At 41.9% G+C, this 16,222-nt stretch overlaps 1 protein-coding gene across 31 annotated transcripts in view; it reads right to left on the bottom strand.

Annotated features, from left to right (window-relative positions):
* LOC100702788 (neurexin-1a) overlaps positions 1-16,222 on the bottom strand; it is a 248,608-nt gene that overhangs the window by 89,794 nt on the left and 142,592 nt on the right. For 3 of the 31 annotated variants that reach the window (XM_019366996.2, XM_019366998.2, XM_019366999.2), the window contains exon 1: positions 12,386-13,496. The exons of 27 other annotated variants lie outside the window; for them this stretch is intronic. In XM_019366996.2, the coding sequence (XP_019222541.1) occupies positions 12,386-12,626 (241 nt within the window). In that variant the 5' untranslated portion in view covers positions 12,627-13,496. Of the gene's footprint in view, positions 1-12,385; positions 13,498-16,222 lie in introns of those variants that run through there. One more of the 31 variants, XM_019367000.2, reaches the window with a different exon arrangement.

The raw sequence follows: 16,222 nt of genomic DNA, 5'->3' as shown, positions 1-16,222 counted from the left end.
TGTCTCTGTGGGTACTCGTATAATGTAAGCACTATGTTCTCCTGCTGGTGCATTGTGGGCCTTTGTGTTGGCAAGGTGGCATTTCTGTCAAGGTTTTTCTTGTCTGTGGCTGTTTGCTGTTCAGGTGACACGCTGTGAACTTAACTGCTCTAGAGGAGAGGAACCATGGCGGTTTCTTGTCCTACACACCTTCTGAGTCTGTACCAACAGTGGTGTGTGAGATACTGCAGTCACATTTCTACTTTATTAAGTCATGTGCACAGTGCATGTATGGATGAGATCCTATTCATACATTTACCGAGTCCTTCTACAGGTGTGTAAGGTAATTTTTTAGGATAATCTGACAGCAAAAATGTGCTTTTTTCCCCACTCCAGGCATAGCTACGTGTAGCTGTACAGTGAAAAAAAAAAGAAACATAGTGGTGGATGCATGTTTCTCCCAGCCACACCATCCCTGGAGCTCCCTGCTAGTTCAATTGGTTCTTCACCTAATGTCATTGAACCATTTCTTTCATTCTGCAATGAAGCTTTTAGCACCAGAACAGCACAATACCCCAATACTATCTCTTCCAACGATAATTAAATTTAGTGCCATAAATTTGCTTTGGGCAATTTTGGACCTTTTGCACAAGGACATGAGTTTTCTCTTGAGAGAGCTTTTTTTCCGTGAATCCCTTTTGTACTGTACATCGGATTTGTTAGAACACACTCTGCTCTGATGAGTGGCGAAACCACATCTACCACTAGTGTAGTATTTTCCCTGTCGACATCCACAAATGCCATATGTGAACTGTGAAGGTTTTGCACAGACAAAAGTCAGTTTCCTCTCATCTCCTATAGGTTTTTCACACAAATGAAATGAAAATATCATAAAAAACAAAGAATTTTTACTCAAAGGCAAGAATGGCAGATGTCTTCTCATGTCAAGCTTATTTCCCTCATAGTAAAGCGATACAGGCAAGATAGCTTTTGCTTAACCTATGTCTGCAATGCAAACAAAAACATTTTCTAATTTTTTCTTCTAATTTTACTACTTCCAGTATACCAAAATTTTACCTCACACAAAAGGTTTGTGTTAATTTTAGAGAAGCATTTCATGGTGTGAAGGTAGTCATTGCGGTATAATGGATTAGGTGATGATTTTGGGTGTTAAAGACTAATTTAACAGTGTAGTTGTTAGTTGATATATTTTTTATTGTATGGGCTTTGTCTTTGCTGAATTAGTCAGAGTATATTCTTAGACTACAAAAACTATTCACAGTAATTACAGGAAAAATCTTTTAGTTAGAAAATATTTTTTAAATTGCATGAAAAGGACTCAAAGAAGAAAGGAAAAAAAAGACACCAGCAGGAAACAGACCCTCCTGTCATGTATCATCTTTGTGCTTGATGTAACTTTGGCATGTAACTTGATTAATTGCCTGTCACCTTTGACTGGCAGCTTCTCTGTGTTGGCGAAAATCAAGTGCAGTGAACAAAAGGAAGTCTGAAAAGATGAGAGCAATTGTTTTTCCAATTATTCGGAGTGGGCAGTTACAGCACAGCCTCGGGTTGTCTGTCTTTCGGGGAGAAGTGAAGGAAATTCAGATGGACACTGAGAACTGGAAAAGGAGGTACACTGGATGCAACGAGATGCCTGTGGCCAACCGCAACCCCTATCTCTATTTCAGTATCTGTTCATTGTTCCATTGCGGAATAGCAAGGTCCTTTCAACAATTTAAACCTCGCTCTCAAGCCTTGATCCTGGAAAAAAGCCTTTCTCTATCTTCACTGGTGTGTGAGCAGCCCTTTGGGAGACTAAAAAGACTATGGATTGTTGACTTGTCTTAATCCTCTCTCAGCACAAACAACTGCCTCCCTTATAATAGGACAGACAGTTAGAACAGAATCAGCAGGCATGTGAAAAGATTTCATCATAGGCTGAAGCAGGCACAATCCTGCACAAGGCACAACTGAAACAACAGCAAAACCAACTTTCAATGCGACCATTTCTAATTTTAACATGATGAGCTAAGATTTGCTCAGCCAGATAAAAAAACACTGGATTATAGCACAGCAAGGACACCTAATCAATTTACTCCAGTTTTGCTAGTGTAGAGCCAAAACATTTATTGCGTTTGCATGAAGTGGTTGTTGAACAATCTGCCAGGCTATAACTGCCGCACTCCTGTAAAGGGAAACTGCATACTACACACTCTGCCACACTCCGCTCTGCTTCTTTCAACGATTCTCATTTTTTTGTCTTCTTTTTTAAGTAATAAATCCTTCCTTCAGTCTTTATCAGAAGACTGGAGCTAAGCTATTCTCTTTGCAGTCAGCAGAAAGTAGAGAGGACAGAGGTGCTAAATCAACCCAGAGTACAGACTGCCTGCTTATTTTGTGTTGGCTTAATAAGTCTGGGCACATTGGCATATATACAGCACGGTCGATATAAACTTTTACAGTTCATTGCCCAGAGACTAATCTTCACCACTGGCCAATAGTGGATTCACTTATATCTACTGTTTGGGATTGAGATATAATATTGACCTATGCTGATACAGCATACTTTACTGCTTACAGGCATTAGAGTACTGCAGTAACAGCAAATCTGATGTTCTGATGTTTTATTGATGATAATAAATGCACTTATTTTTCACACTTAAAATTGTTTGACAAATTATAAGTGTCTCTAAGGCAAAAAACAAAAAGATATAATACCAGGATACATAAGAAAGTACGCAGCCACCTTAGTCTTTAGACTAGACTAGGCACATATTCTAATTAGTCAATTTTGACAGTATTATTTTAACAATATCCAGTGACCTATGAGCCTTAAGCTCCTCTAATGAAGACAATCCCAAAGCAGCTATTCCACATAGGACAGCTGAAAGTGTCCAACCTGCCTTCATAAGCTGCAAAGGATTAAGCCTCTCCCTCCACCACCACCCCCTCTCTGCTTTGCTAATTTGATGTAATTAAATTAAGTGGAGACTAAAAGTGGGGCATTGCTGCTTGCCCCCATGATTGGTCAGCCTTATTAGAGGTTATGAGATGCAGGCTCCAAAATCATAGGGGCAACAAAACCTAATAAACATGAGGACTGAGTAGCACTTAAGCCAGACCTCAAGGCGAGTACAGTACAAAGCGACCACACCAAAGAGGAAAGAGGGAGGGGAAACAGAGAGAGATTCATGAAAATAACGATTTGAAAGCAGGGTTGTACAGTGGCCCGAGAGGTCAAACGTACTTAAGAGAACACATGATAATAGCAAAATGCAAAAGCACACAAACCACAATGGAAGTATATATTGTAATCTAAGGAGCTTGGAAAGAAAAGCGTCGGGACTTCTTTGAGTTGCTTGAAAACGTTTCACCTCTCATCCGAGAAGCTTCTTCAGTTCTAAGGGTCAATGGTGGAGAGTCCCAGATTTAAACCCAGTGGGAGTTTCCCCCCAAAGAGGGACAAAGGACCCCCTGATGATCCTCTACCTAATCACATGAGCCAAGGTGTGAAAGTGGGTGTGGGTCCCAATCAGCCAGGGTTTCGGGTGAGCTCATTGTGAAACCTGGCCCCACCCTATCATGTGATTTACTGAGGTCAGATGGCCCAGGATGTGAGTGGGCGTTAAGGCATCTGGGAAGGGATCTCAAAACTGGATTATAGATGGCAGACAGTTGGTGTCGTAAACCACCGCCTCTGTTCAAAGATGGTCGCTCACAGTGGATGTAAATGGCTTCTTTCACTCCTCTTTCAAACCATCTGTCCTCTCTGTCCAAAATGTGAACGTTTGCATCCTCGAAAGAGTGACCTTTGTCCTTTAGATGCAGATGAACTGCTGAGTCTTGTCCTGTGGAGGTGGCTCTTCTATGTTGTGCCATGCGCTTGTGAAGTGGCTGTTTGGTCTCTCCGATGTAGAGGTCTGGGCATTCCTCGCTGCACTGTACAGCATACACCACATTGTTAAGTTTGTGTTTAGGAGTTTTGGAGGAGACCTAAAAACAGAGAAAACCCCAGCAATCTGCCCCCCTATGCATACGAAGCATAGAGGGTCAGATTCATAGTGAATCTGCTAATCATCATAGCCATGTTGCAGTATCCTCTCTGTGACCGACTTCGCAAAGCAACTACTCGTCAACCAGTGAAGGAGTTCACATTTTTCTAGAGAGTCACTAACCAAACTTGGTACCCTATAGCTATAATGGAACCCAATTATAGCTATATGGTAGCTATATGGTACTGGTCTACAAACGCCACACCTGGTAATATTTAGAAGAGAATTTGGGTCATCAAATTAATTTGATATGACAGTGTAACTGAAACCAATCATTATTAGGTTATTAGTTTCTATTTTCCACAGCAAAGCCAAACTATTGAGGAATTTCATGGGAAAAATTAAAAACGCTTTAAAAAAAATGTAAGTGACTAATAACTCATTTGGCATGTGTGCCATATGTCGATTCTGACATCATTTCAACACCTCTAAACTGTTTCTACCTTGACACAAACTCTAGAAATCTACAAGAAATTTTCCCTTCCTTCTTACCATAGCAGCACTTCACCATATTTTATCTTCGTATTGCTCTGAAGAGATAAGCCTTCACCTCATCATGACGGGGCCCTAGGGTAGCCATACAAACCTGCCCTCGCTCTTCATGGCAGAGGACCATCAATTCAGGGTAGAGGTAAAATTCTACCCCTTGGGCTGCTAACATTATGCCATGAATGCTCAGTCGACCAGTGTCACTCACACCCTTCTGCTTCCCTCCTCTGCCAACCTCACTTCCCCTAAGTCCTAAGTGATACATGAGCCCCTGCCTTGTGGAGCAGAATGGCCCATCCAGGCAGAGCTGACAAGACCCAGTGTCTTAATGGAGCAATACACCAAACGGGCCCTTTGTTACCCTGACCAGCTGCATATCTGCCTCCCCCGCCAACAGCCTTGGCTCTGATAGAAGTGTCTCACAGTATCGACAGCTTCTAATTTACTCTCTCATCATCACTTGCCTCATTTGTTCCTCAGACACAATGCTCCCTTTCTCTGTGTTCAGGTCAGCCATTTTGATTGCCAGCAATTTGTTGATTAGATTTTTCTGCATCCAGTGTTTAATTTGTTCGCCAGCCAACAGACATATCAAAGTCAGACTTAAGGAAACTCGAGCATCAGTCGATTTTCAGCTTTTTCATTCCCGGTTAAAAGCCTGTTTGACTGATTGTGTGCCATCAGACATCAGTGCATTATTTAGTTTCAGTGTGTCTGTGTGGTAGCATGTACCAAACATCACAGCTTCCAAATGGTCTCTAGAAGCTGTTGTCTTCTCTATTAGGGAGCCAGCAGATGTGGAGTATGACTGCAGTTCTAATTACTGAAAAAGACAAGTGTGGGGGATAATTACACAGTGGAAGTGAGGCAGAAAACAGAGTCCGGGGCCAAAGCTCTGATCTGAGACTAGAGACAACTCTGGCGGTCCATCACCATATGCAGCCCAAACTGCATCAGCACAAATACTTCTCTTACAAGAAAATTGCTTTAAGAGCAGACAGAGCTACTATGCACTACTGAGCATATTCCAACTTTAGCGCCGCTCCATGAATGCAAATGATATAGCAATAATGTAAACCTACATAATTACAAAATGAGCGTGCCGCAATAGGGTTTTTATAGAGATGCAGCAGAGATGTTTAATAAACATCTCTGCATCTGCACATAAAACATCAACATTCTCCAAAGCCTTTACTATTTTTCAAGGCACGATTTAGCTTGGGGCGATGTGTATGTGCAGTACATCTCACACTTTGTAAGTGGATCGCGAACACTACCAGATACTGTTGAACATGTTTGATTTGGTACAAACAAGGCACAACGTGCATCCATAAATCTGCCAATGAAGTAAAGTGCAGTGTTAAATATTTGGGTAAAAAAGCGCTGCTTATTTTTATATAGTACCACAAATCATTCCTATTTCAGATGTTAATGTATCTGATTTTTATGACGTCCCTGCATGACACTGCTTCGGCTTTTTTTTTACTGTTTACTCTTTTTGTAAGCTGCACCCATGAGACAGCTAGCACGCCTTGGCCTTAATTGCAGGATTAAACATCTGCTTTTCCTGTTACTGAGTAGTCTAACTTTGTAAGTAAGATCACTAAGTGGAGCAATATTATTTAATTAGATGCATATCTTATGGAAATGATGCCGCACAATAAAATTAATCTGGAAAAGATCAGGAGAAACAGACCGCCAGAAATAAACAACGCATGTGTCGATGGCTGAGAGGGAGTTTGGTCGTGCAGCATACTGTGTTTGAGATGTACATACAGCTCTGCCTCCCCCTTATCAACAGCCAATGTAGAAGCACCTACATAAGAGAGCTGTGCTGTCCTCTATCTCACACCATTGCCATGTATCTACCAACAAATAAATATATAAACAGAGAGAAAAAAAATATGCGTGGGTATGCATTGTATTTCTACACTGCGGTGCAAAATATATGCTAATATTAGCTTGCACTTAGGTGTTAGGCAGGCGTGTTTTTATCAGCCCTTGCCAGCAGGCCCGAGGCTCTAAGAGATGGAAGGAGCAATGAGGAAGGTGAAATCCCACACAATCCTATTAGAGTGGATTAGGGGGCAGCTTTCTTTCTGTTGCCACTCTGCTGCAGGTGAGCAATTGTAAATTGCAAAAAGAAGAATAGTTATGACATGGCTGGTTCTTACGGAGGTCTCCTATTGTGACACAGGGCAGCCATTCATTTGGTTTTCTTATTTGAGGCTATCTTTAAGTCAACATACGTGACATTAAAGTTGTTAGGTAATGATGTGGTAAGCTAAGGATAATTTGAACATTGTCAATCAATCCACCCACACAGAAAGGAAGCAAAGGGTGATTTTTTTTTCTACCAAAGGAACTGTGTAAAAGTTAAGTTATACTTCGAAGTTAAAAAAAATCAATGTAATGATCAGTGGTAATTTTGACTTCTGAATGCTGGCCTCCAGAAAAACCCACCATCCGCAACATCTCATGTGGCTGTGGACGTACAGGTTGGAAGATTTCAACATCCACAACCAATTAGTCCATTAATAAGGGAGTTATTGGTGTACAATTGAAACTACTTTACGTCAATGGCATTTAATGATCTAATCAATGATATGATACACTTTATAAATGAAGGTTTTCCCATGTGCACATTTGCATATCGCTTTAACTACCCACATTCGCACTTGGTTGTGACAGTGATTCGAAGTGATCAAAGAGATGAAAGACGATTTTGTAGAGGGTTGCTCTTTGTGTGAGAAGTGTATGCAGTGTGCATATCTGAGTGCATGTGTGTGTATATGCGGGCTTGACTGGCACAGAGATAGCTGCTGCCTCATTATGATGACAGAGAATGAGGTTTCTCTGGGGTGACTGAACTCAATTCAGATTAGATAATAAAAAAAAGTGGGCTTTTGCATTCTTGATCTTGGCTTTATTTATTCCCATTTCTTATTTTTTCCCTTTCTTGTGTCTCGCCCCTAGGAAATGGATAGGCATTTAAAGAGTCAATCAGAACAGAATGAAGGGAACCATATAAGCTGCTTCATTAGCATCTTTAACACCTTGACCTGCTCTACAGCTGCATCACTCCTCCACACTCCATGTCTTCCGTTAGCAGTTAATGCTAGCCAGTAGTCTGCAATAGCTCAGAAATGGTAATGTGGAAACAACACTATTTCAAGCATCCTAAAAGAATGATGTAACTTACCATCTTTTACACTTTTATCCCTATAATACATCTGAAAATTGTGCTGATCATTTTAAAATAATATAATCAATCCCTGTGTTTTCATAGGCCTGTTTCAGCCTGTTTTTGTTGCACTATACTTTGTGCTATTGAATAAATATATCGGCTATTTGTAATTGGATGATTTCATCACCCATTGTATTTTTGATGGCGGCTTTAATTTTTTTTGCTAGATTGTGTTTATTTAATAGTCTTTCACCTTGAGAATTCAGCTCAGTAAACAATAAACTTATAAAGCACATTTTTAATAGCCCCACAAGGGGGTGCTTCCTTCCTTTTTGTTGAGCAGAGAGTTTTACATACTCACACTAACTCATTATATATTAGTAGCAAATGTAGCGCCGCAGAGACCTGCCATTATTTGGCAGTCTCAATTCCCGCCAAATTACAGAGCTAACAGGCTATCCTGGTATGCTAGGTAAGCTAGTTGTGTGTTGCTACTGCTTAAGATGTTACAGGTTGTGCACACTGATAATTTAATATTGTGTGTTAGCGCTGCCATTTAGAGGATTAAAGGCTTCTTTCACGTGTTTTTGTAATTTTTTAGGCCCACTGCACACACCTGTCACAGTTTACTATGCTAGTAGCTAGATTGGTATTAGTAGCTTGCTAACATTTTGACACATCTATAACCAACCAATGGTGACATTCTACTGTCAAAAAGTGTATGTGCAGACTGGAAAATGTCACAATTATATGTTGGATATATTTTATCAATTTCTGTGCCAAACATTTAGTTTTCTATATCATGCTTGTTTGATGTTCCATAGATAAACACCAGCAGTGAACGGTGACACGCCAACTACTCATCTGGTCCTTTTCATTTCCCAAAATTACCTTTAGAAATAGAAAGCCAGAGGTGTAAACAGACAGGATGAACAAGAAATAGGGAGATGTGAAGAAAAAGATGCTGTTGATGATGAATCACAATGTGCCTTCTGGGTAAAGAGCTCACTGACTCAAACTCAGCCAGGACCTAAGCATGTGAGGGGAGCAGACATACCCTTGAGTTAACTGAGGGGGCCTCTTTTTCTCTCTCTCCTTCTCCATCTTCCAAGTCTCTAATCCGAAACCGGACACATTACTCAGCCGACCTCTCGCTGCCTACCGCACGCACAGTCAGGTCTCATTTCCCTTCATGCCAACCATAGCCTGGTCACCACCGAAACCACACAGACCACTGCAGGCACAAAGGCTGCCCACTCTGTCTGCTCGGATGGACTCTGCAGACCAACGAGGGAGCTGGGGGTGGGTTAGGCAGAGTGGTCAAACAGACTTAAAGAGCAAAGCGTTGGAAGAAAGGAAACAAGGGAATAATCGAGAGCGAGAGCAAACGAGTAACACAAGATGCAAGTAGGTTCAAGACTTAAAGCACATATAAATAAAAAGAGGGTGTTTGTGTTCTCATACATCAGAAGAGGAGGAGAATGAAAAGACTGCAATCTTCGCTCCCTCATTCGCAGGTCAATAACTGCCTATGCTCCCACTAGAGCAGAGGAACATGTACTCAGATCCCTATCAGGGCAGCTATCATCTCTTCTGCCTCAGAGAAGCAAAGATACTGTCATCCTTGCACTATCGCAGAATGACATCAGCTCAGAGACATGGGAGTAATTATATTATACAAGCTCACAACACACCGGCAGCGAGACAACACCAGACACCGTCAACTTTCTCCCTCCTCGCTCTCGTTTTCTTTCTTTCTTCACTTTCTTCGTGTCTGTTGTTCTTTACAATGGCTCTTCTTTTATTTCTTCTCTCTCTCTTTCTCTCTGTTTTTCCATTCATTTGCTCTGTGCAGCAGTGCCAGCGCAGAAGAGCAGTGCTTCTAATCCCTTCAACCCTTAGCTCTGAAGCTGGAGAGCATTCAAATTGATTATAATCACTTAAATTGCTTCACCCACTTTGATAAAACCATCAAGCTTTGAAATGCTAAAACTCCTGGTACTGTTGATTGAACGAGTGTTAGGTGAGGTCTCCTCAGACGTCTAAGTACAACGCATACTCATCAAGAAAGTGAAGGTTGACTCCACCGTGACTAAACGTATGGGCTTCGACTCTGACAGGATGGCAAATATATACACTCAGCATAGGCAAAGTAAGCAAATGAGAATGTGGCAGGCACGGCACAAATGGGAACTGTCATTCATCAATAAAAGTTAGATGCAAAAATGGCCAAGAAGTCAGTTTTCCTATTGACCACTGATTCCTAGTTCTAACACACTAAACACTTTTCCCACTGGTCAGATGAGCTACTCACTCTCAACAACTGGTACAAAAGAAAACACGATAACCTAGTTATCCAGCGTATCGAGTACAGTACCCATCTCTGGGAAAGAAGACTATCACCTCTGGGAGTCTATCCGTGATGAATGGTATGTCTGCTACTCAGAGTTGATACTGTCTGAACCTCATTACGGCTAGCCCTAAACAAACAATGCATCACACTCCAACTCAATTTCATACATCCTGACCATGGTAATTTTCTTCTTCTTTCCACATAAATCAATGACACTCAAGTTCAATACAAAAGGAACAAAAGATGTTTGCTCTTACGGTAGTATTCAGATATATATATATATATATAGGGAGGGAGAGAGAGAGAGAGAGAGAGAGAGACAGAGAGGGAGACTGCAATGTGACTTTTCCTATGAAATCGCAGGAATTGTGAGCTCACATTGTCAGAAAATTTGGGACACATGAATGGCTAGCCCACCATAGGGGCGGCTCGAGTTACTAAATATAGCTTCATATTAAGTGGAAAAAGTGAATGTTCATGCCACAGAAACAGAGATAGTTTGCATAATGAACTAACTGTCAGCACTCTGTTAGCTTTGCTTGGCCTAATCACTTGAGACAATGTTAAATGCACTGTGACAATAAGAGCAAAAGGCAGGTACAGTTACATAAGTATTCTAAATAGGATTAGATTTTAACATTAACAAAGATATGAGAGACAGAGCGAGACAGATGGGCGGGGGTAATATATTAGAAGAATCCCTTTTGTGTTAATATATGGAAATTACAAATACAGTATGAAGCAAAAAGAGTTAAAAACACCCTTTGTCTCGGTTTTACTGAAAAAAGTCAGCTGCACTTGCTTAATTGACACTCTGTCTAAAGAACAAACCCCATGAAAATTAAACCAATTCTGTCACAGCATCAGACAACAGTGCTGGGGTTTTACAACAGCAGGCTTTGTCCTGGAGCCAGGTACTATGTTGAACAGCATGCCTCCCAGTTTGCATTAATGCACCCTCTGTGCTGATCAACCAAAATCAGCAATCATGTTAGTGAGAAGACTTTTTTTTTTTTATTGGCTTCCCTCAGACTCTCATCGGTAATCACAACGTGAGGAAGCATTTGCACTAACTGTTATATTAAGTCATGGAATCTGTCTGGAGGCAACACATGCCCCCACCAAGGTCCTTAGGGAGAGCAGGAGGCAAGCCGAGTGTTGTCCAGTACAGACAGGTCATGGCAGAGTGGCCTAATTGCCTCTCTTGTTGTCTCAGTAGGCCGGGAAACCTCCCAGCTCCCTCATCATCACTGAGGAGCACTGACTCCCTTGTTCACGCAGGTCTATCTATGCCCAGTGAGCCAGGATCCAGCCTTGCTTCTACAGTGCGCCAATAAATACATCCTCATTACACCAATTCAGCTATGTAACAGAGTTGTGACTCATGATTCAAGAGCTCGTAATGTTAAACTTGAATATCAGAGAAAGCACAACGTTCCTGTAGACATTTGTTGTGCATTGTTAAACAAGGTCTGTGATATCCAGGGTACTTCAGCATTACGTCAGTGTTACACCAGTAGTGATTACGTCACTCAAAAATGCCAGGGCAGTATGATAACTAAGAAAAAAAGGAAAAAAAGCAGTACTTTTTATTCCAAGTATCATTTGCCTCGATCTTTAACATATCTCGGGACCTTGAGTGAAAGTGACAGAGCAAATTGAAAACAAGTACAGCCAAACAGTGAAAAAGAAAACAAAAAGCTGCAGCATTCTTAAAACCCTCATCACCAATACTGTACCGAGACGAGCACACTGCAGTCTAGCATGAATAGTTGGCATGAGGTTATATAATTCCTCATATTCTCCCTGCTTTCTTTCCCCTTTTCAGATACTTGGATCATGAACATTCTCGCCCCAATGGGCAAAGGGGGCCTCATCGATACTCCACGCAGGGCAGGGGCCAGGAACAGCTCGACGTCCCACAGAGCTGAAGGCAACACATCTTTGTCTATTCCGAACACCCAGGGGCAACATGGAGCACCATAGCGTTATAATCCTGGCTAATCTGGACACAGTGGAGCATCTGGAGATAGGGATATGGCTAATCTCAGACATGGAGGGCACTTTGCTGAGACAGAAAAGGGGATGGGTCTAAGCTAGACTCGCCCTGTCGTACAGAGCTGAATACACATCTTTTGGGATTTTTAGGTATTAAAAAAAAGAAAAAAGACAATACCATGTCAGTTATATTTGAAATTGCATTGGCAGTAAAATTTAACAAGGAGTAAGCACAGACTGTTAAAAGTAAACACCAATGATGGACTGCTTGAGAAATCACATTACCTAGGGACTGCATTAACGGTAGGATGAGAAAATACTTACTGTGCCCTGCTCTTAGGGATGCAGGAGATCTGTGGATAGCAATAGGCACAATATGGTGGCGCTTGTTTCCATTGGAGAGGTGAATGTGGTGGAGACTCTCCACAGCACCTGGTTCTGACCCTGCCACAAAGCCCAGGGCAACGATCCACAAGGCCAGATGGGTGACTGAAGCTGAATTCCAGTTTCGGGGCTGTGCAACAGGCCTCAGGGGAGCAAACTGTGTCCTCCAGCCTCTGAACATCTTCCCTGAGTGGCCAGATGAGGCTTTCAGATCAAGGTGGAACTTCAGCGAGCCTTACAGCCCCATACTTCTCACCTTGCCAAATCTCACTATGGCAAGAGACACTGACACAGATCCACGGGGAAATAAACAATCATTTAAAAAAGCCAAATAAAAAGGACCGAAAAAGCAAAAGGGACACCGCACAAATTGTCGGTCGTGAGGGAAAAATGCTTCTTGCTGTTCTCCAGTGAGTTAAGAAATCCGCAGCAGCACCCAGGTAGGTAAAGAAGTATTAAAAATCATCATAGAAAAACAATCAAAAACATTCACAAGAAATTAGGGCAACCTCAAACAGCAATGGAGAAATCCCAGCTTGCTCCAATTCCCCTAGTTCCCTTGTTCTTTCTGTTTCTCCCCTTATACCTCTATTAAGCACTCAAAAAATTAGAAGCATCTTCCCATTAAAATAAAAAAAAAACTGTTAATATTCCAAAAAATGCAAATGCCAGGAAAAGAAGAGAGCCTACTTAAGAAGAGACTGATAGCCTCTGTGCAAAGTGATTTTCTTCAGAAAATCAAAACAGACATTCTGAGTTTCCCTCTTTTTCCTCCTCCAGTGGTCTCAAAGGTTGTCCAGAGGAATGGGACCATAGTTAAATCCGAGTCTCATTTGCATGTGTTGGACAGCTGCAGCAGCGTGCAGTAGACTGCGTGATTGTACCTGTAAGTTGTGCCAAGTAGCGCACCCGTTCCCCATCTAGAGATATCTGTTCTCAGTGAGACCAAGCGATAGCAACGCCGGTACCTGAGCGAGCAGCCCTGGGCAGGAACACACACTCACACACAGCCAGCATCGGCACCGCCGTTCCAGAAGATGTGCGCAAGAGGAAGAAGGGAGAGAGGAGGAGGAGAGGGAGGAGAAGGACGGAGGGAGGGGGAGCCTCAACAGCCAGCCAGGAAGCAAGAGGGAGAGTGGCTATGCAAATGGGCAGCATTCACATAGCGAATCACTGGAGTCTGAGTGCATTGCAGAGGAAGAGCCTATTTAGGCAGAATAGCAGGATTTGGAGCTATGTCCTCCAGCCCTTATTCCTTTCACAGTCTACTCTCTCTTTTCAGTCTTTCTCAATCCACTCTCCCGTGTGAACACTCTTCAGCGGTTAAAAAAAAGAAGAAAAAAAAACGAGACCGCGGGACAGGCCAGACTCGTTCCGTTTTCTACTTTTATCATCTCATCTTTCAGCATTCCTCCCACTCCTCCTGCTCCTCTTTTTTTGTGTGTGTCTTCCCTGTTCGCTTTCATTGTCTGTGAATTTAGGGAAGTTTTGTGACAACAGTCGTCTGGATTTAAAAAAAAAAAAAAATTGGAAAGAAGCAGTCCAGCCTAATCCTCCCCTCTCCATTGCCCAAGAAAACCTACTGCAGAAGAGTGATGATGCTGCAGCTCATATACTTTAAGGAACTCTCTCAAACACACACACAAACATATGAACACCCATAAGTACGAGCACTCAGACACACAACGACACACAGACACACACGTACGTAAACAAAGCACGCACAATGCCAGAGCTTGCGGTCGAGAACTGTCCACAGAGAGGGTGCTGAATCCGGGCAAGTCTGCCTTGCCTGCTAATAAAAGACCATTTCTCACAAGAGCGGGAAGGCTGATCGCAGTGCAGCAGGGTTACAGGAATGTAGAGAACATGTGGACATAAAAGCCCTGCTGATAAACACAATCCGGTTCAGCTGGGAAGTGTGCTCAGTGTTCAGAGTTCAGGATTGGAGAGCACAAGGCTCAGCTGCAGTGTGCCTGCTTCTGTTTGCACACTGGCTATTCAACATCCTTCTCTTCGAAACGCAGTGTTCTAAGCTGAGGGGGGGGGGAAATCTGCAAGCACTGCTGAGCTGATCTTTACGGTTTACAGGGAATACACAGGCGTTTCATGCCCAAAGAAAGCCAACTTAGCCAGCGTGACACAGAGGATAATATGCCCTTTCCAATTTCCCTGAATATTTCGTATAATCAGTTTTTAGTAGAAATACATGCAGAGAGTTGAATACTCACTTTTAAAGCGTGGCTGTTATCATCTGAATTTAAATGTAGGAAGAACAATAAGAGCAGGCACATACTGTTACAACATTAAACTCTAAGGAAACTATGATCTGCCATCTGGAAGGAGGACAGATGAGGATACCTTGTTTCTCTCTCTTCTAACTAACACTGTGTTCCTATATAGTAGTAAAAAGCAACTGAAATACAAAACAGATGCTGCACATATTAGGCAACTGTGTTGCTCTCACCTTGTAGAATCTCAATAACTTGGTGCAGCCACCTGGTGCTAAAAAGTAGGCAGCATGTTACCTCTCCTCTGTTCTCATTTGCAATGGTGAAAAGGAATGTTCCTGCTGAATGTGTTTACACTTTTATAATTATCAGCAGTGCAATCTGCATAATTACACCTAATAAGGCAATCTATCAGGGCTGCTTGCCAAGGACAACAACCTGACTTAGTGTGTCCTTAACTGCAAACTTTTGCAAAGAAACGAAAGGGGAAGCTTCATTTGAGAAGCTAAATATCAGGGTAAATACAAGCGTTATTTAATGGAAATGCAGTGTTAGTAACGCAGCGGCTAAAATTAATGGCATCAGCAGTGAGCAGTGATACTTTTAGCACGTTTGTCATTACTTACTTGTTCATTTGTGCCCCCAAGTGGTGAAATTCTAAAGTGCACCAAAGCTGTGTGGGTTTTTCTAAGCCAGCAGCTTATGTTTGATGAATCCAGCAGAACAGCAGAGCCTCATCAATCAGCAAGATTCAATAAATTCAATAATAGAAATATTGCTGAAAGCCTCACCAAATGCATCATATTGCTCCAGATCCAAAGTTTAAGAGCTATAAATTTGAAATTCTGATTCTTTGCTTCAAGATCGACCTCTATTAGGGCGTCAGTTAATTGTTCTGCAGGTTGCCCTTTGATCTGTTGATGTGTGGGATCATCAAAGTATGAGGCGCAAGGAGGCCATGCATCCAGCTTGAGGGGCAACATTTAGCACTAAATTCCTTCTGCCTGCACAAAAGCAAACACCTGAGCCCATGAGGTAAACTAATTTCAGCACAGTTACAGATCTCAGCTGCTTTAACCAGATGATTGTACTGTAGTGTGTTCGCCACAAAATGAGAAAATCCTGTTCCACAAGAAAGCTTCCACCATTAAAGAGAGCTTTTCTTTATTATTTACTATTGTGTTCTGACTCCAACTCCTGTTAGCAAGATGTCTCCTTAACAGAGACCCAAAAACAGCTTGCCTTTGTTTCTATTTAAGACCCAGAGGATTGTGTCTCAGATGCATGCGATGCTCTGAGCATATTTCCCCTTTTGAATCAACATCACTCCGATTTTCTTTTGTTTGTTTGTTTATTTTGTTTGCTTTTTAAAGCCACAGAAAATTATTTTGGAAGAAAAAAAGATGGGAAATAAAGGAGAAATCGTGTGAAAAATTGTGGCTGATTTTTCAATGACAGGATAAGAAATTTGGCTTGGGTGTAATAATCCCTCGGAGACTGAAATGCTAGAAGAGAACAAGCACAGAGCACAGAATAGCCTATGTTA

This window comes from Oreochromis niloticus, linkage group LG13 (genome assembly GCF_001858045.2).
Source record: "Oreochromis niloticus isolate F11D_XX linkage group LG13, O_niloticus_UMD_NMBU, whole genome shotgun sequence".
In the NCBI taxonomy this organism is placed as follows: Eukaryota; Metazoa; Chordata; class Actinopteri; order Cichliformes; family Cichlidae; genus Oreochromis; species Oreochromis niloticus.
The sequence above is the reverse complement of the archived record's forward strand: the minus strand, read 5'-3'. Positions and strand labels throughout refer to the sequence as shown.